Here is a 23,487-nt window from a genome sequence, read left to right as displayed (position 1 = left end):
GAAGGGGTTGTACTATAGGTAATACAGTAATGAGAGGGGGAAATCTAAGCAATAGGAAGGGGAGGGATTGGGGGTATGCATATGACAAGATGGGGGATCCTAGATGCAGGACAACAGCCTAACTTTGGATGTCACTGAAAAGGTTTGACCTGTTCTAAGCTCTCCAGGGAAACAATCACTATCCTATCAATAGGGTGTGAGCCCCACCTACAGTGGACCAGACAGTAGTCTGATTGCTTTCGATGGCTGAATGCCTGCAGGGAGAATATCTCTAAGCATCTGACTTCCCACCCTGTGCTGGCAAACAGCCTCTTAGGTTTGGCATATCTTTGGGGAGACAAAGCTGGGGAAAAGTCTTTTCATATCCCACAGGTGTGAGGGTAGCTCCCGTGAGCTATGGCTTGAAACAAGATCATAGCAGTGACGGTGGTGATCATTGTTTGAACTCTGGAAACTTTGTGAAGGGTGAGAAAGCATGATTTCCCAAAATAGGGGAAGACTTCCAGATAGAACATGTGTGCAGGCGAGAGTAGTCAAAGTGGTCTCCGGAACTTGGGGCCTGAGCAACTGGAAGGGCGGAGGTGCAGGAAAAGTAAAGTAGGGAAGACAGAGCTTTAGGGACATTTGAGGAATTTTCTTCTTCGAGATGGTCAGCAAGCTTTTAAAGTTATCATCTGCACAACCCAGGAACTTGTTCAGCACATCAGGTGTCCCTGGAAGGGTCATACACCTTGAGGACAGGGTGGGAGAACACAGCCCGTGAGTGGCAGGGCAGAGGAGCGGATGGCCCAGAAGCTCATTCCTTACAAATGCTGTCTAGCTCCGAAAAATCCCATCAGGTAACACGAGACCATGGCGTCTCTTTTTGAGGGTTTGCCCCCCTTCTCCCCACCCCACCTTGAACAATAACCAAGGTCATCGGCATCCTAGAGATGGACAAGCTAGGTGGATGTGCTGGGGAGGAAGGTGGGAACCAACAGAAAAGTGGAAGCTCTCCTCTGTGTTCACTTAGATAGGGAGCGTGCTCGGAGGGTGTGCCTAGTCCTCACAGCGGTGGTTGGCTGTAATTGAGTTTGACTTCCGCACGGCGCCATAGAAGAAAGAACATGTTTCTACAGCCTGTCTGGTTACCCTCTGGAATCCCCGTACTTTTGGTTTTGTTGTGTTTTCCCAGTCCCATCCGGCTGCCCCTCCATTATCCTGACGTCTGGCATTGGACTGGGATTCATGTGTTGAGCTGTTAACCACGAGGTCAGCGGTTTCAACCCACCCGTAGCTCTAAGGAAGAGGAATGAGGATGTCTACGCCCCTAGAGACTTAACGTCTCAAGAGACACAATGGGACAGTTCTACTCTGCCCTCTGGGGTCACAGCGAGTCAGCATCGACCCAGCGGGGTTTTGGTGGTCTAGGATGAAACAGTCTGAAATGGAGGGAAAGCAGCCAATACGCAGGCCAGGGACACAAATGCCCGGTTGGTCAAACAGCGCCAGCAGACCAACTAGCTCCATGCAGGTCTGCCACAAAACTTCAGTCTGTAAAAAAACAAGAGATCTGCTAAGCACACTACAGCAACGAGCAATGACTTAGGGAATTTGTATCTCCGGGTGCTGGCGTCTATTATTACATGGCCCCACAGCTTCACCGGTCGCTGATCATTTCTGGATAATTGGTCTGACTTCATGAAACCACCTTAAACCAGAGTTTGAACTCGACTGACTGCCACTGAGCTAATGCCAACTCAGAATGACCCTATAGGACAGGAGCGAGTCGCCCCTATGACTTCCCAGCACTGTAGTAGAAAGCCCTATCATTCTCTCTTAGAATGAGCAGCTGATGGATTCGAACTGCCGGCCTTGCAGTTAGCAGTAACCACGATGCCACCAGCACGCCCTCAAACCGTAGTACACACCGCACACAAAAGCACTGGGTCCTTCTGTGCCTGTTGTACCATCACCCTGACCAGTCACTTCTTGCCTTTCAGGACATTTGCAAATCTCTCTGGTGCTACCGAGTGGGCCAAAGGTGTGCGACCAAGTTCATGCCCGCGGCGGAGGGGACCGTTTGTGGCTCGAGTATGGTAAACTGCATACTTGTTAGCTTTTAGTTCTAGATGCTTGATGAACCCAAATTCTCTGACCTAGAATGGCAGGCGTTTGCTGCCTCGCTTTTCTTTCTGTCTTGGCTGTAAAATGGCCTCTATGATTTAGCAGCCGTTGTCAAACGTCATGCCAACATGAACCACTTGGCTCAGTTGCAAATGATTCATCTCTTAGCCTTTTGTAGAGGATAGGCTTGGGGCAAACTCTTTCTCGTTCAGTGAGCCAGTTGGTCGCATGGTCTATTTTTGCCTTCTCTACTTGACCCAGTGGGTTAAAAACCACAGGGAGTAGATGGCCTCTGGGCTAGCACTTCCCCACTGTGGCTGCCTCCACTTCCTTCACCACCAGGGCCTCCCTTGAGCTTCTGGTTGGCCAGGGAGAGGAGCGCACCATCAGTAGAGGATTCCTCCGTGGAGAGCAGTAGACTTTCTTTTGGTTAAGACCACCTTCTTCCTCCTCAAGGACACCACATAAGAACCAGCTCCACAGTGGGAGGGTTTGGAGGAAGAACTGTCATATAGTAATTTTATTCATCTTCTCCTTTCCCACTAGAATCCGGAGGGGAATGAAGAGGTATAAACCATCTGAATTTGAGGGGTTCATTTTCACGATTGTGGGTGAAAAAAGAGGATATCGTGTCACCATTTCACTAATCTCTTAGTGAAGGTCCCCCCCCACAAAAAAAAAAAAAGTGGCCCAAGCTTGTCTCTCAGAGTCAATCAGTTAGAGTGGATCTTATTCCCCAAAAAGGTACCGGCACGTGGCTAGCAGGGGGCTGGGGATACCCAGGATCAGACCCCGTTTTCGCCTTTCAGGAGTTTGCAGTCTGTGGAGAGAGCTCTGCAGAAATCAGCAACATCATCTTTTCAAGCACATGTTCTTCAAGCCCTTGGTTACCACTGAGGCCCAGATGAGTGGGCCGTGCACCTGGTTCCGGACCTGGGGATACATTCATGAAGCACCCCAAGGAGAGGCGCACTCGGCTGGTCCTTGGCGTTGGGACGAAAAGTCTCCAGCTGGATGAGAGAAAGGACGGCTAGAAAGCCAGGCAAAGACAGGCCCACCGAGCAGAGCGTTTGCTCAGCGACGGCGTCCTGGGTTTTCCTGGGGTATTGATTCAGCGTGGCATGCAAACTGTTTATCGTGTTGCCCTTGATTTTAAAGGAAATCAACATCTAGAGAATTGAAGAGTGAGAGATAATTGGCAGTCGCTCAAGAGGCATGTGGAAGTTGGATGATGGGTAAGAACCACAGACTTGACGGCTTTGGATTATGGTGCTGGCCAGGACTATGGAAAGTACCATGGACAACCAGACGAATGACCCCGTCTGTCTTCGAAGTACAGCCAAAATGCTCCAAGATTGCGTCTCATGTACCTGGGACACGTGATCAGGAGACTAGTCCCTGGAAAAGGATATCGTGCTTGGTAGAGGATCAGCCAACAATTGGAAGACAGGGGCTGCAGCAGTGAGCTCAAGCATCAAAAATGGGTGGCTGGCCCAGGACCGGAGAGCATGTCATTCTGCTGTGTACAGACCGCTAGGCGTCAGAATTGACCAGAGGGCAGTGAAAGGCCATAACAAACAAACACCCTTTTATATATCCATCTTCGTTTCTAATGGTTATTGTCTTTACTTTTGTCATCTTTCTTGGCCCTCATCTTTGCAGTTCATCGCATTACATCAAGCAAATGACAGCACAAGCGTTCCACGCAATTTTTCATCTTAAGAACTCGCCCAAAGAGTTCTCACCGAAAACACGACAAAGCGTGTTTCTAACTGTGATCACGCACAGCAACGCATTAACTACATCAGCGAAAGAGAAGCGGCGTGATGCGAGCCGCTTTCATTTCTGAGGCATCTGACATTACAGTTGGCCACTTGAAGATTAATAGGCTTAAAAAAAAATCATTAACCAGTCAGGAGTGTGAAATCGAATAGCCTGTGAAAACAAACTCAAACCTGACCTAGTAAATGGCCAAGGGAAGGACCGAGGGCACGGGTCTAGGGTGGATTGCCTCGGTCCTCCAGGGGGTTATGCTGTGTGAGAACTGCAGTACCCTGAGTTAGATTTTATTCACTGTAATATGAGACGAGAAAAAAAAAGGTTGCTTGATTCCAATCCCCCACGCCTTGTATTTTAGAACAGCAGGACTTTCGTTGCATCCTGGGGAAACCCTCGTTTGTAAGCTCAACCTCGGCAGTTCCAGCCTTCTCAGTCTCTCTCATCCTTCCTTGGCTGCTCTAATTGGCTGTTGATTAGGCTGTCGTAAGCTCCATGTGGGCCAGGGATTTCTCTTGCTCGTGCCTTACACCCAGAGTGACCACTGCTCAATGCTTGGTTTGGTTGTAACTGGGACCCAGGGAATCCTTCCCATCCCCGCTGCTGCCCCGAGCACTCTGTGATTGATGTCTGTCCTTGAAAACCCCATGGAAGCATGAATGTAGGAGCCGTGTACTTGCTTTCTAGACGAGGGCTTCTAAATTTTTACTCCACTCACGCCCCCGTTCACCTGAGACGTTTGTAACGCATTCAAGCGATCCCAGAAACACTTTGGATTTATGATGTATTTGATTTTTCAGTCCCTTTGGGGGATGTGTACTCAGAAACCTTTTCTTTGTGCCACATTTTTCACGGCCCCCCACATTGAGTTCCATGAACCCGATAGGGGGCCCTGACCCACAGTGTAAGACACGTGGCTCTGGAGTAATGTGGGCAAGGAGGGGAGAGTTTATATCTGCTGCCCTCCCTAAAAGATCTCTGCCCAACTCCTGCCCATTCCATGTGGAATTTGGAAGCAGCATTAGCTAGATCTATACAAGGGCTCTTCCAAAGCTTTGTGGGTGAAATGGCACTAAAAGATAATAAAATTGTTCCCAGAACTTTTTGACAGGCCCTCAAAATGTATGAATTAAAACAAAACCACAGAAAAACAAAAACAAACCCAGTGTCATTAGGTCAGTTCAAACCCAACAGACCTGAGTATAGAACTGCTCCATAGGGTTACCAAGGGTGTCACGTTCACAGCAGTGGTTCTCAACCTGTGGGCCCCGACCCCTTTGGGGGTTGAATGACCCTTTCACAGGGGTTGCCCGATTCACAACAATAGCAACGTCATCGTTAGGAAGTAGCAATAAAAATAATGTTATGGTTGGGGTCACCACCACCTGAGGAACTGTATGAAAGGGTCGTGGCGTGAGGAAGGTGGAGAACCACGCTTTACCAGAACAGCGAGCCACATCTTTCTTTGGGGGAGGAGCTAGTGGGTTCGATTGATGGAGTGTTTACACACTGCGCCAGTCAAACCAAACACAGAGTCAACTCTGACTCACGGGGACCCCGCAGGGCAGAGTAGAACTACTGCTTTAAGGAGGGTGTGTATGTACATCTTTATGGCAGCAGACAGTCTTTTCATTATCCCAGGAGTGGCTGGTGCATCTGAACTGCCGACCTCAGTGTAGCAGCCCAGACTACCCACTGCAACACTAGGGTTCCTTGTTGTATGGGTAGATAAACACAGTGATGGATGCATATGGGCCTGGATACTCATGGATAAGCCGAATTTCTCAGCTCATTTTTTAATGCAGTTTTTGTGGTAAAATCAGGTGCCCCGGCTGATACTCGGATCAGCTTATACTCGAGGATATACGGTATTTTTAAGTTCTCCATGCTGCCATTGAATTTTACATCAGTACTTCCCTGAGAGTCCATTCTGATGCGTCCCTGGCTTTCAGACGGATTGAAAAGGCAGAAGTCGGCAATCGGTCACTACCGTAACCTAAGCCTAGGGTGAGGATGCAAATAAAATAAAGTTCATCGAGCGAGTCCTTGGAAAAGAAACTCAATTACAGTAAAGATCAACTCGTCGGTCAGTTGCCCCCTAGATGAGGCATGTGTGCCCTGCTCAGCTGCTTTTGCCGACTAGTTTCGTATCCTGTTTGCTTCTCCTAACCTGTTCCTGTGACCTGGGGAAAGGTGCACAGAGCCGAGGATCAGGTCCGGATTCGGCAGCTCTACCCCTTTGGTCTCATGTCATTCGCTGCCATCCCCTCATTGTCACAGCCCTGAGCCCACTTCCACCCTGTCGCTCCTGCTGCCATTCCTCCTTCTTGCCTAACTCTCCTGAGCTTGGTCCTTGGGTACATGCTGTCCATCTGATCGCAGACGGTTCATGATTCGAAGGTGTGTGTACCTCACTCCTGGCATTGTCCCCCTTAAAGTCTGTTGTTTGGCTGAAAATTAAGCCACTTGGGGGTGAGTTTGATTCCAAACTCAGTCTCCTGAAGGGTGACAGAGGACCATAACCCCCGAGTTTCCACCAGCCCCCCATCAGACCAGTAAGCCTGGTCTCTCCCTCTCTCCCTCTCTTTCTCTGTTTTAACATTCAAATCCTCTTTTTATCTACTCCCCACAATGACTTGTGGAGCTGTGTAACTCTGAACAAACTAGTTGGCATTTTTTGGCTACATTTCTCTCATTTAGGAAATCATTGTTACTCTCAGGGCTTGTGGAGGAGGATGAGAGAGCGAGCGAGCGAGCGAGCCCGTGTGCTGTCAGTTCCCGCAGCATCGGTAGCACAGAAGCATAATGTGTTCCACTGTACCTGCGGCTTCTGCTGCTTTGTCCTTGTCCCCCGAGCCCCCTCTAGTCATTTCCAGGCCGCTCCTGGTAGAGAAGAAGATGCATGACCTGGTGGTGAGTGCCTGTTGCCTTTCAGAAGAGATCTTGATTTAAGCCATGCTCTTTCCACTTGAAATTAGAAGCAGTTTTAGAAAGATAAGTGCGCCGAGAGGTGAATACTGCAGGGGAGAAAAATCTCTGAACGTCCGTTTGCCTCCCCCCAGGAAGTTCTCAACAGCGGTACGTGATCCTGTGCAGCGCGGCTTGACATGCCAATTGACTTGGGAGGAGAGAGAGAGAGAGAGAGAGGAGAGAGACACAGAATTTTAAACAGAAGAGTTAATCAGCACATGGCAAAGCCATATAGAGACAGGAAGTCATCGCTTCACTTAGACAAAGCTCACTTGCAACCAAGCTACATGATAAACAGCTGCGAAGCCAGATTTATTATGGAAGGGAAAAAAAGGAAGATTCGAAAAGTCAAACAACCTCGCCATAATTCTGTAACCCAAGCCCTCCCAGCCCCTGTCCTCAGCGGAACCTGGCTTCCCAACCCCAGCCCTGTGGGGCTTCTTGTAGAGGCTTTCAGGGGAGTGGTGCAGTTCTATGAAGTCAGGGGGAACTGGCTCACAAGGAAAGCACCCCAGAAGAGCACACTCCCCAGAGAGACGAGGGCAGCCTCCACAGACAGAGATGAGCCCCCAAGCACAGGGTGTTTGACCAAGGAGAGCTGCAGTGGGAAGGTCCGTTCGTGAAACTGTTCTCCAGCGGGGCCCCATCGGTCTGAAAAAGACCCCCAACTAATTCATCCAAGGCCCCCGAGCCCAATGCCGGTGGAAGGTCTGATGTGGGAACTTCCCCTTCAAGACATAGGGACTCAGGAGTGTTGTCTGAGAGCAGAATTTGTACAGACAGAAAACGATTTCATCTCTTGCGAAATAATCTGATGAGGATGATTCAGAATAAGAAGAAAAAACAAAAACAAAAAAGATATAAACTAGGAACCAGCCCGTGGCCGTCGAGGTGACTCTAACTCAAGGTAACCTCAGGTGTGTCCGAGGAGGACGCTGCCCCTTAGAGCCTTGAATGGCTGGATTCTGGTTCTGGTTCTGGAAATAGATCTCCAGACCTTTCTCTCAAGGTGCCCCCGGGGGGACCCAAACTTCCAACTTTCCAGTTACCAACCAAGCACATTAACCATCTGCACCAGTCCAGGTCTCCAAAACAAGGCTATCCTTCGGCCATCCCTGAACTGCATGCATCTGAATGAAGGTGCTGGCGGGGAGTGCTGAGTGTACCCGAAGCCCCAGACCAATCGGCCTTTCCTTAAGCAGTACAACCAGGATGCCCCTGAGAAGCGAGAGTGACGAGTCTCCGTGCCACGTACTTTCAACAGGTTTCTCAGGAGAGGGCAGGCCCTGGAGAGGGACATGGCCCTGGGTCAAGTGGGGGTTGATGAAAGCGAGGAAAGCCTTCGACCAGATGGATCAACACGATGGCTGCAACAACCCAACGGTGGCTCAAACATAGCCATTGTGAGCACGGCGCCGGGACAGGCTTGGTTTTGTTTGATTGTACTCTGGGAGTCCAGTGGCAGCTAGCAACCACGACATCCTTCAAGAGGGATGAGTCTGGGTCGATGTCTTCCGAACCGGTTTGCCTTGAGCAAACGAGGCACACTGCTCTTGAAGTAGCAGAAGGTGCCGAAGGTAAGGGAGGCCGCTTCGTCACATTGGACCGACCACCACCTGTGCTGTCCAGGCAGTCTTAGGTGACCATTTCACCTGGGGAGCCCACAAAGCGCATCCCCCTGAGCCTTGTGGTGGAGGGCACCCCTCCTCTCTCCACGTCAGAGGTGAGCATGGGGTAGCCCAGGGTTTAGAAAGCTTGGCAGGTGTAGGGACCCCCCTCAAGTTGTGGTGCACTTTTCCTGCATGCCGGTGGACTGGCTTTCCCATGAGCCCTCGGGCGTTAGCTGTGTCTCCCCTCACTGTCTCAAGTGTTTCCTGACAGAAACTGGGCTGTCTGTTCTCTCCACAGTGGTGTCGGCGAGGACAGTGTGTAAAGTTTGGGGAGCACGGGCCCCGTCCCGTCCACGGTCAGTGGTCGTCCTGGTCTGAGTGGTCCCAGTGTTCCCGGACGTGCGGTGGAGGAGTGCGGTACCAGGAGAGACACTGCAGTGACCCCGAGTAAGCGTCCGCGTGGCAGCACCTGTGTGCTCCAGACGTTGGCTTTTAGCACAAAGCACGCTCCTTGTTTGTTGTGTCCCACGCCCACCCTGTCGACTCCCACACCCTCCCGTTGGTTAACATCTCCCTGGCACTTGCACCTACTTGATGACAATCTAAATGTACTTTTAAGAAAAGCGTATCAGTCCCACGAAATCATTAAGGGTGTGTGTGTGTGTGTGTGTGTGTGTGTGTAGTTGGTATCTATGAATGAATTTGCTGTTTCAACTGCCTTTTGAAAATGGCATCCTTGGGAACAAAGCAAAACGTCACACCAATGCCACTCTTTGGAAGCGTAAGATTCAGTGACACTGAGTTGTGTGAGCTTTCTCCTCCCTCCTTCTAGGAGCTGTCCTCTTCCCTCCACCCCACCCCCCGCCCCACCCCGCTAAGGATGCCTGTTGTCACTTTGATCTAAGAGCATCCTACTCAAGACAGACACATTTTTTTTTACTAGTTAAGCTGAACTGTTGCTTGGTTTTAAGACTTCTCGGGAATATTTTGGCTTATATTTTGAAGACTGATGTTAGGGGCAGTCGTTTCTGGAATTCAACCAGCCCTCGTGGGCCCCCAAAGTCCACAATTCTCTTCAGTGTGTTGCCTTCTGATGGGATTCTTCTGTAGATTCTTTGATCAAAATGCTCAGTAATGGCAGCCGGGCACCATCTAAGTCTTCTGGTCTCAGGCGAAGAGGCCCTCGTTCATGGAGGCCATCAGCCATACATTCCTTTTCCGGTTCTTGTTTCTGGTTGCCCTTCTTCCTCTGTTGCTCTAGGCAACTAGAGACCAGTTCTTGAGGCTTGGATGCTAAGTGCAAGCTTTTTAAGACCCGAGGCACAAAGTAGTGAACTAGGAGGTAGACCAGAAGGACTAAATACATTATTAGACCAATAAACTGAGATGTTCCATCTAAGCATGATTTTAAACCTCCAAACCAAGGAACTAAATCCCAGGAGGTGTTTGGTTGTGCATAAGCAGTCTCAGCAGCCACTTTTTTATTGTTTATGTCTCACTGTTGTAATCAACCCTTTTTATATGACATGACGGTGACATTTAATTCTGTTCAGCATAGTGTGTCTCTATCACAACTATCTGTTTGTAAATTTTCTCGTCATCCTTAAGTGTGTGTTTTCTCCCCTTTGGTTTATTGTAATCATTTAGGGTCTTGCGATTTGTATGGAAAGGTGATACACATCCATCCATCGGTGTAGACAGGAATTGAGGAGTAGAACACAAAAATACAGCAGAGGGGTCCTTCTGTGTGGGACTATGCTGCCCAAAGACCCCAGTCATTGTCTCAGCCCCATTCTTTTTTTTTAATCATTTGATTGGGGCTCGTACAATTCTTATTAAAATCCATCCATCCATCCATTGTGTCAAGCACATTTGTACGTTTGTTGCCATCATCAATCTCAAAACCTTTTCTTTCTACTTGAGCCGTTGATATCAGCTTATCATTTTTCCCTTCCCTCCCCATTCCCCCTCCCTCATGAACCCTTGATAATTTATAAATTATTATTTTGTTATATCTTACACTGTCTGACATCTCCTTTCACCCACTTTTCTGTTGTCCTTCCCGCAGGGAGGAGGTTATATGTAGATCCTTGTAATTGGTTCCCCCTTTCTACCCCACCTTCCCTCCACTCTTCAGGTATCCCCACTCTCACCACTGCTCCTGAAGGGATCATCTGTTTTGGATTCCCTGGGTTTCCAGTTCCTATCTGTACCAGTGTACATCCTCTGGTCTAGCCATATTTGTAGGGTAGAATTGGGATCATGATAGTGGGGGGAGGAAGCATTTTAGAACTAGAGGAAAGTTGTATGTTTCCTCATTGATACCCTGTACCCTGACTGGCTCATCCCCTCCCCACGACCCTTTTGTAAGGGGGTGTCCAGTTGCCTATAGATGGGCTTTGCTTCTCCACTCTGCACTTACCCTCTTTTACGATGATTTTTTTGGTTCTTTGATGCCTGATACCTGGTCCCTTCGACACCTTGTGGTCACCCAGGCTGGTGTGCTTCTTCCATGTGGGCTTTTTTGCTTCTGAGCTAAATGTCAGCCCCATTCTTAATCTCAACAAGCTCCAAGGTACAGGACCTTGGGATACCACAGCACAGAGTGGCTTGGCCGGTGGAATGGGTGTATCTTGGTCAGGCAAGTTGCATCAAGAATGCCGACTTCTGCCCTCCCGGCATGCACATCAACCTGTGTTGACAGCTCCGCCTGGCTTTTCAAGAGAAACCAGAAATTCCCGCCCCACCCCAAAAAAATGTTGGTGTGAAATTTCTCAGCTTTCAAAAACAGTGACAGTGAGTTCAATGAAATCCAAGGAAACAAGACATAACTAAAGCACTGTGAAAATAAATCAGACTTTAATGGATCGTCATTGGCCCGAGGTCATCTGTGTCCCCCCTCTGCCCTAATCGGGCTGGGTCCCTGAGCTGCAGATGGTGTCTGTGGGGACAAAGGCAGTGTTAGGTTACTTGTGGATACTTTAATACAAGGAGGCTTCAGAAAGGGTGCATGGAAATTCCACTGTCTGGTAATTCCATTTTTCGATGAACTTTTTTCGAAGCCCCCAGTATACTCAACTCCCACATAAAACACGCATGAGACGTGGATTTCCCAATGGTATGGTGAAACAGAAAGAGGCTGTCCACCCGATGTCTGTGCTTCTCCAGAGGGAGTTGGCTGTCACTGCAACGCTGAGCTTGGGTGTAGAGCCAAGGGGCGCCAATCATACGCTCTTTGGAAAGCTTGGGGAAGACCAGAGGTTGCATCTTGGCACAGCGGGAAAGCATGCAGCGGACACTCCATGGAAGGCTCTCAGGGCCGTGCTGTTTGCATCCTCCTCCTGGCAAGCTCGCCAGGAGAACCAGGTCCTGGCGCGATGCGAGTCCTCAGAAACCCTGGAGGGAAAGGAAGATCTTCCTGATAAAGGTGGACTTCCGAGAACTGCTGGGGGCCACAGAATGAGAAGACCGTAACTAGACCTTGAGAAACAGTGGGTTTCATCTGATGACAAGATTTGGGCGGTAGGATGTCTCAACTGCTGCCTCCGTGGGTGCCGATTGTGGATCCGGGTCAAAGGAGATGCTTGCCAACGTCTTCTCTCTGTTCATGATGGTGCTGTTTATTGGAGCAGTTGTGAGGGTATTTTTCCTTTCCCTCTTTATATTGAAGTGTAATCCATCCTGAAGGCTGTAGTCCAGCCGTCCTCAAACTATGGCCCGCGGACCACATGCAGCCCACCGAGGACATTTATCTAGTCGCCGGGTATTTTTGCCCCATTTGTTTTTTACTTCAAAATAAGATATGTACATTGTGCATAGGAATTTGCTCATAGTTTGTTTGTTTGTTTTTAACTCTAGTCCTGCCCTCCACCGGGTCTGAGGGACAGTGAACTGGCCCCCTGTTTAAAAAGAGTGAGGACCCCTGCTGTAGTCTTTGTTCTTGGTCAGCAGGTTCTGTACCCTGCAGGTTGTTGACGAGCCTTCCTCTAGGTCACCAGCATTTCAGATTGTTTGCTCAGCCTACAGATTGAATAAGGGCGCCAAAAGGGATCCAATCCCCACACCCACCATGCCTGACTTGGAACCTTGGAGGATCCTCTTGTTCTGTTCCTCGTGCTTGGGAAAGTAGAAGGTAATGGAAAAAGGGCGGCAACCCTCAATGAGCTAGATTAACACAGTGGCTGCAAGGATGGCCTTGACCATAGGGAAGATTGTTAGGAAGCTGTCAGAGTGGACGGTGCTTGTGTTCTGCTCACAAGTTCCCTATGCACTGACAGCAGCTTGACGGCCCCTAACAACCACATCAGCAGAGCCCAAGGAGCCGTGGTTGTTAACATGACTCGGACCCATGGCGATCACCTGTGTGTCGGAACATGACTCTGCTCCATCGTAAGAGGATGACAAGCCTCCCCAGGAGCTGCTAGGGGAATTTGAACCTTCAGCCTTTTGACTGGCAGCTGAGAACATTAGGCCTTTGCAGCATCCAGGCACTCGCGGATGGCTCTGTGCTAGAACTCTTGCTTCTCCAGGGGAGCCCAGGTCTGATGGTTGGTCAGTGCAGCTCCTGGACGCCCACCCCCGGTTTGTCAGCAGTGGGTGGGGCATGGCTACAGCGCTGAACAGGTGTCAGGAGAGCTTCGAGATGAGGAAAAACTGCCTGCTAAACTGCTGTGCTACACCAGCCATGGAGGCCTCTGTGGGTCACAAGGGTCCAGTCTCCCAGCTGACAACAGGGGTGGCAAAGGACCAGGCCACCTTTTGTTCATGCCATCGCCATCAGCCAGGGTTGACTCACAGCAGCAGCGGGCGTGGGCTGGCAGAGACTCCATCGCCAGCAGCTTGCGCTTCCTCTTGACCTTGTGACTTCCTCCCGGGTCCCTCCTTCCTCGTTTGTCAGAGTAGGCTGATGACAGCACCTGCCTCCATGGAGTTTGTATTGGTAAGGTGCTCAGAGGCATGCCTGGCATGCTTGTAAGCCCTGTATAAATGTCTGGTAAGCTGAGGATTAAAATAAATCGTGACCCGAGCATGAAAGGAAATTCGGAAAGAGCCAAAGAATGCTTCTTTTGACGCAGCAGTCTGCACTGGGGAGGGACGAACAATGTTTCATCCCGGCGAGGCTTGGTGATGGTCCGGCCATGCTTGGTTAGGGCGTATAGTTGGGGTAGCTCAGTCTCCCCCAGACTAGCTGGGTTCCTCAACCTTGTCATTGTGGACCTTTGCGACCACAGAAGGCTCTGTTTTAGGGCCTGTCCTGAGCTTGACGGGGGTTTACTCACTTCACCTGTACCCACTACTTTTACTCCTCCCAGCCCCCACCCCCACCCTGATCCAGTAGGGCCAATCCAAGATCTCCCCAGACTTTGCCGAATATGTCAGCACTGAGAACCCTGGGTCCAATCAGACGCCGGAACAGGGTATGCTGGTGGAGGCTTTGCGATGCTTTGGCGACTTGACTGTACCAGATTATTAAACCCGGCCTCCTGAATCTTTGAATGCCTCCAATGCCTGGGGGGTGGGGGGGGTGGTTATCGTTACTAAGCGCCATCGAGTTAGTCCCCACCCTACAAACAACAGAACTGAACCCCGCCCGGTGCTGCCCCAATGCCATCCTCACAGGCCATCGTCACAGCCACTGGGCCGATCCAGCCCACCCCGTGTCTCCCTTTCCTGCTTGCCCTCAGCCGGAGTTGTTGCAATTACTCTGCCACTTCCCATTCTTGCCTCAGGATTTCACTGGTCTCAGTTTCACACATCCCAACATTTTATTTCAGTCTTTCCCCACGGTTAGCTTATGTCATTTAATCACTGTGCTGGGTAAAGTACATGAGGGATTCGGGGTTGGGGGGCAGCTTCCAATGAAAACCTCTCCTATGTGTGGGGATGTCGCGGGCTCATCCTTACAGGATACTGCTCGTGGAAAAAGATCACGTTCTAGTTTTGGTCTAGTTTTAGAGAGGCATCGTAAAATAATGAATCGCGGATGCCGCCCCACGCCCTGTTGGTTAGGCATCTTGGAAACAAGATTAAGGCTAAACAGGGTGTTGTGTTAGCCTGAGTTAACTATAGAAAAAAATTCATGGACACTCATATGTGTATAAGAAAGAGGTTTATATAAAAGAGTAATTGTATTTTAAGAACACATCCCAGCACAGTCCGGGTCAAGTCCCTAAGTCCAAATTTAGCCCATATGCCCCATACCAATCTATAAATTCCTCTTCAGACTGATGCAACACATGCAATGACGCCGAATGCAGGAAGATCACAGGCCAGTGGGTGGAAAGTCTTGTGGATCCAGTGGCGGTGGAAGCATCTCAGCACTGGCGTGGGTCTCCACGTGGCTCCTCCAGCTCCAGGGCTCTGGCTCCATCACCATAGCTCCATGTAGCTTGTCGACAGGAATGTCTCACTGGGAGCCGAATAGAGAGAGTGTGTGTGTCTCACCTCCAGGGAGAACGATAGGAGTTCCCAGAATCCTCACGAGAAGGCTATGCCCACACGGAGGCATGATTGGCTAGACCCCACCCCTTCACAAGTTGACGGGAGATTATGTAGCTACCACAGGCGTGGTTTCCTTGAACGATGCTTGGAGTCCCAGGTATGGCGAGGAGCTGATCAGTGGTCCCAAGATGATCGAAACCATTGCTTTCTGTGCTCCTTTCCTGGTGTTGCAGGAGCACCGTCTCCCCGCTGGATCTCAGCAGTCCGATGTCGCCCTCGCCCCCGTGGAAATATTGGGTTGTGTTCACCTCTCTGACAGTGTTCTTGTCCTGTGAGAAGCGCTGTTGGCTTTCTGTTTTCAGGGACTGACAGTTTCTCCAGAGAGCGCTGTGCCTTTCGGTGTAAGGTGATGTCTTCCAGGCAGATGAGTGGCTCCGGCACATTTCTGAGCTTCCAAAGAGGTGAAAGGTTATCTGGTTCTGGGTTCGTCAGCCCCAGACATAGGGGACCCTCCGTTGTACCATCGCCATATTAAAAACAATGACCGAAAAAAGCAAAACCCACACAGTTTTCAACGAGCAAATTCCACACATCTTGACAACCCTGTGTGCATCAAAGTGGAACTCTCTTCTGCACGGTTTTCTGGGGCTGTGATTTTTTTTTTTGAAGTAGATCACCAGGCCTTTCTTCTCGGGGACGCCTGAGTAGATTCGAACCACCAACTCTTAGTTCGCAGCCGAGCACTGAGCCATCGACACCACCCAGGGTCACCTCCTGTCCAGAGTTGTTGATGCTGTTGTTGTGGTTAGGTGTCATCGAATCAGGTCTGACCCATAGCGGCCCTGCACACAACAGAAGGAAACACTGCCGGGTCCCGCCCCATCCTCACGATTGTTCCTGTGCTTGGAGCCCAGTTTGGCAGCCACAGTGTCAATCACTGCATTGAGGACCTCCCTCTTCTTCACTGCCCCTCCACTTTACCAAGCATGATGGCCTTCCACAGGGACTGGTCTCTCTTGACACCATGGCCAAAGTTTATAAGACAGTCTCTCCATCCTTGCCGTTAAGGGGCACTCTGGGTGTACTTCTTCCCCAACTGATGGGTTTGTCCTTTTAGCAGTTTATGCTACTTTGAATATGCTTCTCCAGCACCACCGTCAAATACACCCATGCTTCTTTGCGTGTCCGGAGCAGACGCAGTCTTTAATTGACCACAGTCCTACCGAGAACTACTCCAGATGCCTTCGAGCCTTCCCCAAACACATGTCCAGTTATCTGTTCGCATCTAGGGTGGGACCCGTTGTCCAGTCCCGGTCTTTCAATAGAGAGGTACTGAGTCCCTGCCAGAGCAGGTGCACTGTCCTGATCACCCAGCTGGGGCTGATGGGATCACCCCAGGGCCTCGCAGGCTTGGTCCTTGCCATTTTTTCCTCCCAGTTCTTTTGACTATGAAATTGTACTTTAAGAGAGTCTAGTGAAATTCCTATTTACTCTGGGAAAATGAACAGTGGCATGCTAAGGCACTCGAACATTCCTACAAACTAAGACTGAGAAAGAATTTCTAACTCGCTTTGCTGCTTCCTCTACTGGGACTTAGCAGATGGAACCAGGAGTGAAGTCCTGGCCCCAGAGTCAAATCCAGGCCCGTTTGCTTTCCCACCAGTTATGTTCCGGGCCGGCTGACCCTCAGAGTAACCCGTGATGCTTGTGCATCTTCTCCATCTGTAGTCATACTTAGAAAGACAGAGGCATCTCATCTCAGGCCTTGTGTGTGTGTGTGTGTCCCACAATGGGTAAGGGGTTGACCTTTTCTGTTGGGGAAGACTCAGATGGAAATATTCTTTCTGCCTCTTCTCGGCTTAACTTTAGGCAGTTTTGTTTACCTTGGCAATCGTTAATTGGAGGAGTTTGGTCATAGGCTCGCAAAGAAAAAGAAAACTGAAACAAGCCGGAAACATGAATATGTGAAAGCCGTACGGTATATTACCAACCTAATGCGGGTGCTTCATATATAAGGATAATCCCGTTTTTAATAGTTGATGCGTGCTGGCTCTTCCCTAGTGATGGTTGTTGTTTGACGTTGAGTCGATCCCCACTCAGAGACACCCCGTGGACAACAGAAGAAAACACCGCCTGGTCCCAGGCCGCCTCGCCATGGTGCGTATAGTTAGCCACTTGTGTATCTCTCGCCCCATCTGAGTGCTCGGGTCAAGGCAGGCCAAGTGGACGGAGAACCAGAGTCCAGCGGTCACAGTTTCACCCCTGCCCGCTCGCTTCCCAGCTGTGCGCCCTTCTCTGGTTGCGCAGCGTTTGTAAATCTCTCACCGTTCCCCTCCTCTCTCTGCAAAGGGAGTGGTCGGCTCGGGGAGTTTCTCTCCAGTGAAAAGGTAATGTCCTGGGACCCGGCTCGCCCAAATGAGGTCCTCTGTGGAAACGCAGACGGAAAAGGCCCCAGTGGAGAAGGGAGTTGTAGATATGCCTCTTGGAGGCGACCGGGAACATGGAGGCTGCCTGCGCTGGGGTGCGAGTGCTCTTTAAGGTCCCTACATGCTCGCTAAGTAGGGGTTGAAGAACTCTGCCGGGACTCGATCTGGCACAGCGGCTACTGCCTGTTTCCGGATCTGCTCCAGAATGTTTTGAAATCGCCTCCCAATCTGGTTCTGGTTCTGGCTCTAAGGCACTTCCTGTTTCTGTGGGATCCATTGCCGTGCCCGGTCCAGGAACACCAGAGAAACTAGGCTGAGGCAAACCCCGCAGTGGCTGACAGCACTTGTGTGCTTCTCAAAGGGCCTTCAAGGCTTAACCTGCCACTTCTGGCCAGGCTTCACAGTGGCCCAGGGCTCTTGTAGGAGATGGCCCGCAGTGGGCTTCTGGCCTTTGGGGGAAATCCCGGAGGGCAGCCTGGGCAGAAGCCACGGTTGTGTGTGATGTGAACGTGATGAGATGATGCTCTGGCTATTGTCAGTCTGGGTTCTGGGCCCTTTTATCCCCCCGGCCCCCCATCCCCCTTGATTTTGCTTTCTGGTTTGTTGTTTTGTTTTTTGCTATCGGGGTTTGCCTCTCTAAGATCTGAAAGAGCTTGGCGCTAGGATGTAGTTCCCTCTGCTCGGTGGGATCGTGGGTTCGGCAGAGGCGTTTTCCAGCGTGCGTTGCAGAGAAGGAGCAGGCACCTGCAGAGCCAGAGCGGCTATTGTTGGTTGCTGCGTGTTGTCAAGCCCATTGCAACTCCCAGCAGCCCCCAGTGGCAGAGCAGAACTGCCCTGGGTGGTTCCCTGACTGGGATCGCTCAGGAAGCAGGTGCCCAGGCCGGGTTCCCCTGGAGCTCCTGTGCATTAAACCGCCAGCACCGGGCTCCCACAGAATGTCTGGCAGATGAAGGTTTTCCCTTGGCATTGATAACCAATGGAATAGAGGGGCAAGAGTCCTCACAGTATCAGCTCAGTGCCTGATAGGCAGGTGGCTGGAACACCTGGACCAACAAGGCCCTCTGCTGCTCTTCCCAGAACCAGACCCTCTGTCTAGCTGGCAGTAGAGGCAGGACAAAGGGGAGAAGATGAGGAGGGAATGGAAGAAAGGCTGGAGCTATGGTTTGGGACAGCTTTGGAAGAGCTTTAGAAGCCAGTACAGAGGGCACGCATGTTTATGGGGGCGGGGGGTGTTCCAGGATGCTGGAATACATGGGGCACACACATTAATAACATACAGATGAAGTTACAGATTGTCCAGTGCATGAGGTGGTATCACATGTGCCAAGAATATGCTTCTGCGTCACAGTCTTAAGGACGTGGCCAGAATTGAAAAGTTGGAGCAGGTATGGCCAATACGTTTAGTCTAGCATGCTGAGCCAAATTCATGCGCAGTGATTACCACTGCCTACGGCTCAAGCAGAAGAAGCACTGTGAGGGTGGCATGGGACCGGGCACTGCTTGGTTCTGCTGCACACCGGGTCTCTCTGAGTCCCAACAGATTCGATGGCACCTAACAACATAACCACAAGGCTATGTTTTGAAGAGTTGTGAGGCCTTGTTGAACTTCCATCCATCCATCCATATATCTCTGGTAGTAGAGTGGATTATGGGTTGGCTGCTACCCCAAGCTCTGCAGTTCAAAACTGCCGGGGGCTCTGTAGTTGAAAGAGGAGGCTTTCTGCTCTTGTCAAGAGTTACAGCCTTCATTCTGCGATGCTCACCTTCCCAACACAGTTGCTGAAGACAACATGGGTGCATCAGCTAATGTGGTGAAGAAAGCGGATGGTGCCTGGCCATCACAAGATATAGGACCTGGGGTCTTAAAGACTTGAAGTTAGACAAGCTGTCGTCTAGTAGGAAAGCAACAAAGCCCACATGGAAGAAATACACCAACCCGTGTGATCATAAAGTGTTGATGGGATCAGGTATCAGGCATCAGAAAACCCTAAACAATTATTTTGATGCCAACGTGGGGGCTCAGAATGGAGACCTAAAGCCCATCTGTGGATAGTTGGACATCCCCTCACAGAAGAGTCACAGGGAAGAGACAAGCCAGCCAGGGTGCTGTGTAGCACCAATGAAACATACAGCATTCCTCTAGTTCCTTAGTGCTTCCTCCCCCCACTATCATGAACCCAGTTCTACCCTACAAATCTGGTTAGACCACGGCAGGTACACTGGAATAGAAAAGAGCTCTCAACTCCCAGAATCCAAGACAGATAAACCCCTCGGACCCATACTGGGAGCAGTGATACCATGAGGGTAGGGTGAAAGTGGGGAGACGGGGAACTGATGGAAATAATCAATGTAATGTACAATACCCCTCCACCCCCAGGGGGACAAACAACAGAAACATGGGAAACAGTGGATGGTGTGAAATATGAAAATAAAAGCTCACAGAATCCAGGAACAGGAATGAGAGTAGCGATGTCAGGATTGACACATAACCTGGCCTCCCACCAATCTACCCAGGGGGGTGAACAACAGAAACTGTGGGTGAAGGGAGACAGGGGTCGGTGTAAGATATGAAAAAATAGTAATTTATCAAGGGGTCACGAGAGGGCGGGAGGTAAAAAGAGGAGCTGATACCAAGGGCTCAAATAGAAAATAAATGTTTAGAAAATAATGATGGCAACATATGTACAAGTATGCTTGATACAATTGTATGGACTCCCCAATAAAATGGTCTTCTATATATCTATATATCTATATATATATATGTAATTATCAAGGACTCACGAAGGTGGAAGGGTGGTGGAGGGAGGGGAAAAAAGAGCTGATAACATTGATACCAATGTTTTGGAAATGATGATGGTAACATATGTACAAATGTGCTTGATACAATAGATGTATGCATTGTTATAAGAGCTGTAAGAGCCCCCAATGAAATGATTTATTAAAATGGGGGAAAGAAGCGTTACAGCCTTACAGGGTTAGTATGAGACAGAATTGACTTGAGAACAGTTTTGGTCTTACATATGAGAGTGTGTGTGTGTGTGTGTGTGTGTGTGTGTGTGTGTGTGTCTTCCTTAGTTGTATCTGTAATCGATGCCATAAGGGACAAGGCAGGTATATCTGCTTCCATCCACAAGCACGGCATGTACTGTGGCAAAGCTCATCTGCACAGCTCCCCCTCCCCATACTGATGTCTGGAAAGAATAGTGAACCCCGTCATGGGGGCACTAACTTTGTCTCTGTTGTGGTTAGATGCCGTCAAGTCATTTCCAACCCATAACCCTCCAGTGTACTCCCGAAGGAAACCCTGCCCGTCCTGCACCGTCCTCACAGGTGTTTTGTTGGAGCTCATTGTGAGCGCCACTGTGTCCATGTCAAAGGCCGCCTTCCCTTTGGCTGCCCCACTACGAGACCAGCATGCAGTCCTTCTCCAGGGACTGGTCTCTCCCGATAACAGGCCCAGAGGACGTGAGATGACAGCGCACCATCCTTGCCTCGAAGGAGCACTGGGCCGTTCTTTCTTCCAGAATGGTTTGGGCCATTCATGCACATAGCACTTTCAGTAATCTTTGCTGGCACCATCACTCAAAAGCACCAATTCTTCTTCGGTCTTCCCTTTTCAGGCCTCAGTATGGTGGCAAGTTCTGCCCAGGTGCTAACCGGATCTACCAGCTGTGCAGCATTCACCCCTGTCCTGAGAACAGCCTGGATTTCCGTGCCCAGCAGTGTGCAGAATATAACAGCAAGCCTTTCCGAGGCTGGTTCTACCAGTGGGAGCCGTACACCAGAGTGAAAGGTAACTCGGTATCCGGGATCCTCTGTGGATCCTCATGGAAAGAATACCGCCACAGAATCACCACATCTAGAGTGGAGGCCTGGTGGCACTATCAGATAAGCTCCGGACTGCTAACCACAAGGTTGGTGGTTCAAACCCACCAGCGGCCTCACAAGGGAAAGATGAGGCTCCCATAAAGATGGGGCAATCTCACTCTCACTTTGAGTTTGCATGGCCTTGATGGCAGTGGGCTTGGTAGCAGAACCTCAGCATTTGCCTTTCTTTCCCTGGACCTGTCCTGGCTCAGGTTCTCCTCCAGCCCCCAGGGTTTTGTTTAATCCCCATGCCTGTTTGTCACATGAAACTTTTCATCTTCTACCTCAAAACCAGAGGATTCATGTGTTTGGAATGTTCTGTGTGTCTAGACTTACCTTTGACATTTCCAGCAACATTGCCTCCCAGGGACATTCATTTCAATTAGCATTAATTGTCCAGAGTGACACCCATGAAACCGTATATGCCCCATAGCGATACCAGTGCTCAGGCACGGACATGTCCGACAATGGCAGGCCTAGAAAGAACTACTTGTAAAAGAAACACATGTGTATCACACACACACAAAGAAAACCATAAGTAAGCCCTGGTGCTGCAGTGGGTGAAGCGTTGAGCAGCTAACTGCAAGGTCTGAGCAAGGTTCAAACCCACCTGCCACTCCCCTGCAGAAAGATGAGGCCATCAGCTTTTATACAGATTGAAAACTTACTGAGTTGATACCAGTTCCTAGTGACCCTGTCAGACAGTAGAACTGCCCCTGTGAGTTTCTAAGGCTGGACATCTCAACGGGAGCAGAAAGACTCACCTTTCCCATGCAGGGAAGCGGGTGGTTTCCAACTAGTGACTCATCAGTTAGCAGCACACGGCTAACCCACGAGGCCACCAGGGCTCCCATGTAGAGACTGACAGAGGAAAGCCTATGAGCAGTTCTGTTGGGGACCACGGGGTCCCTATGCTGCGTCCGAGTCAACTCAAAGGCAGTGAGTGTGGTTTTACTTTTCTAAACTAGGTTATTTTTCAAATCGGCATTTAATGCCTATATCATTCTATACTTCAATCACATCTATAGTTCAATCCCATCAGGTACAATTGCTACCGCAATCAGTTTCCAGATACTCTTTTTCCACGTGGACTCCTTGACATCACCTCCTTTTACCCCCACCCCACCACTATACCCCCCTCTCCCTGAACCCCTGAATCTACTCGCTGTCTCCTGTGTTTCGTATACCAAAAAATTGGAAAAACATATAAGACAACTTCAAGAGGGTGACCTCCAATGCCATAACACCTCTGAGATACACCCTGCTAAGAACAAACAACACCCACCAAAATTACAGACGAACTTGGAAGCCAGATCAGGTCCAGCCTGCACCACAGGCGAGAATGCGCTGACAGTTTTACCTGTGCAGGTCAGATGTATGCACGGATCTCTGACACTCCTCCCTCCCAAGCACTCCGTTTGGTTCTGAAGCCGACTTCTGTGAAGTGATTCAGGCGCTTGGAGTCCCTGGGTGGTATGAATGGACAGTGGACGTCCGGGGCCCACATTGAAGAGCTGGAGGTGGCTTCTACTCAAGGCTGCCTCCAAACAAAGGCCTGGCAGTCCACTTCTGGAAAAAGCCAGCCCCTGAAAGCCATGCCGAAGCCAATTCTATTCTGACACCTGGGGACCTGCCACCAGGCTCTCCTTGCTTATGATAGCTTCAAACCAGGGGCTTGGGTTTACTTTTTAAAACGAGTTTTGCTTCTTTTTGGTAAAAGACACAAAGAGCCTGTTTCAGCAGTAATGTGCAGATGCGGTGCCCTGCGTATCAAATGCGAATCCGCCGCCCCTGTCCGGGTTGAGCTTCTGTCCTGAGGATATTGACTGTGGGTGGCCGTTCCTCTGAGCCTTCATTCTGCTCCCTTGTAAAAAGGATCCGTGTGAGGCCCTAAGACAGGTGGACACTCAGTCGACTGGCCGCCCTTGTGAAATCAGACATGGGGGTTCTTCTCAGGCAAGCACTCCGTGGGCAGTGGGGCAGTGTCAGCAAGCACCAGAGAGGCAGCACCGTCGATCGAAGCAGCGTTATCACCAGTGGAGACCCCAGGTCTAGAGACAACACTGTTCCTCTGCCCTCAGTAGTGACCACACTGTGCCAGGGGTGGCGCTGGACTGCGTGGTGACCGTTGGCACAAAAGTACGGGTTCAGACAGGCGTCAAAGTTCAGACAGAAAACTGAGTGCCCCCCCCCTCCAACTATCATGATCCAAATTCTACCTTGCAAGTCTGGCTAGACCAGAGGATGTACACTGGGACAGATAGGAACCGGAAACACAGGGAATCCGGGCA

General features: G+C 50.2%; 1 protein-coding gene across 1 annotated transcript in view; it reads left to right on the top strand.

The window, feature by feature from the left end:
* The window catches only part of ADAMTS18 (ADAM metallopeptidase with thrombospondin type 1 motif 18), a 142,997-nt gene that overhangs the window by 80,792 nt on the left and 38,718 nt on the right, over nucleotides 1–23,487 (top strand). The window contains exons 11-13 of the mRNA XM_045293929.1: nucleotides 1,983–2,078; nucleotides 8,761–8,909; nucleotides 20,950–21,122. Of these exons, the coding sequence (XP_045149864.1) occupies nucleotides 1,983–2,078; nucleotides 8,761–8,909; nucleotides 20,950–21,122 (418 nt within the window). The remainder of the gene's footprint in view (nucleotides 1–1,982; nucleotides 2,079–8,760; nucleotides 8,910–20,949; nucleotides 21,123–23,487) is intronic.

Source organism: Echinops telfairi, unplaced genomic scaffold (genome assembly GCF_000313985.2).
Source record: "Echinops telfairi isolate 266 unplaced genomic scaffold, ASM31398v2 ScPeMD7_2291;HRSCAF=2852, whole genome shotgun sequence".
Taxonomy (NCBI): Eukaryota; Metazoa; Chordata; class Mammalia; order Afrosoricida; family Tenrecidae; genus Echinops; species Echinops telfairi.
Note: the sequence above shows the minus strand (reverse complement) of the source record. Positions and strands in the feature narration are given on the sequence as shown.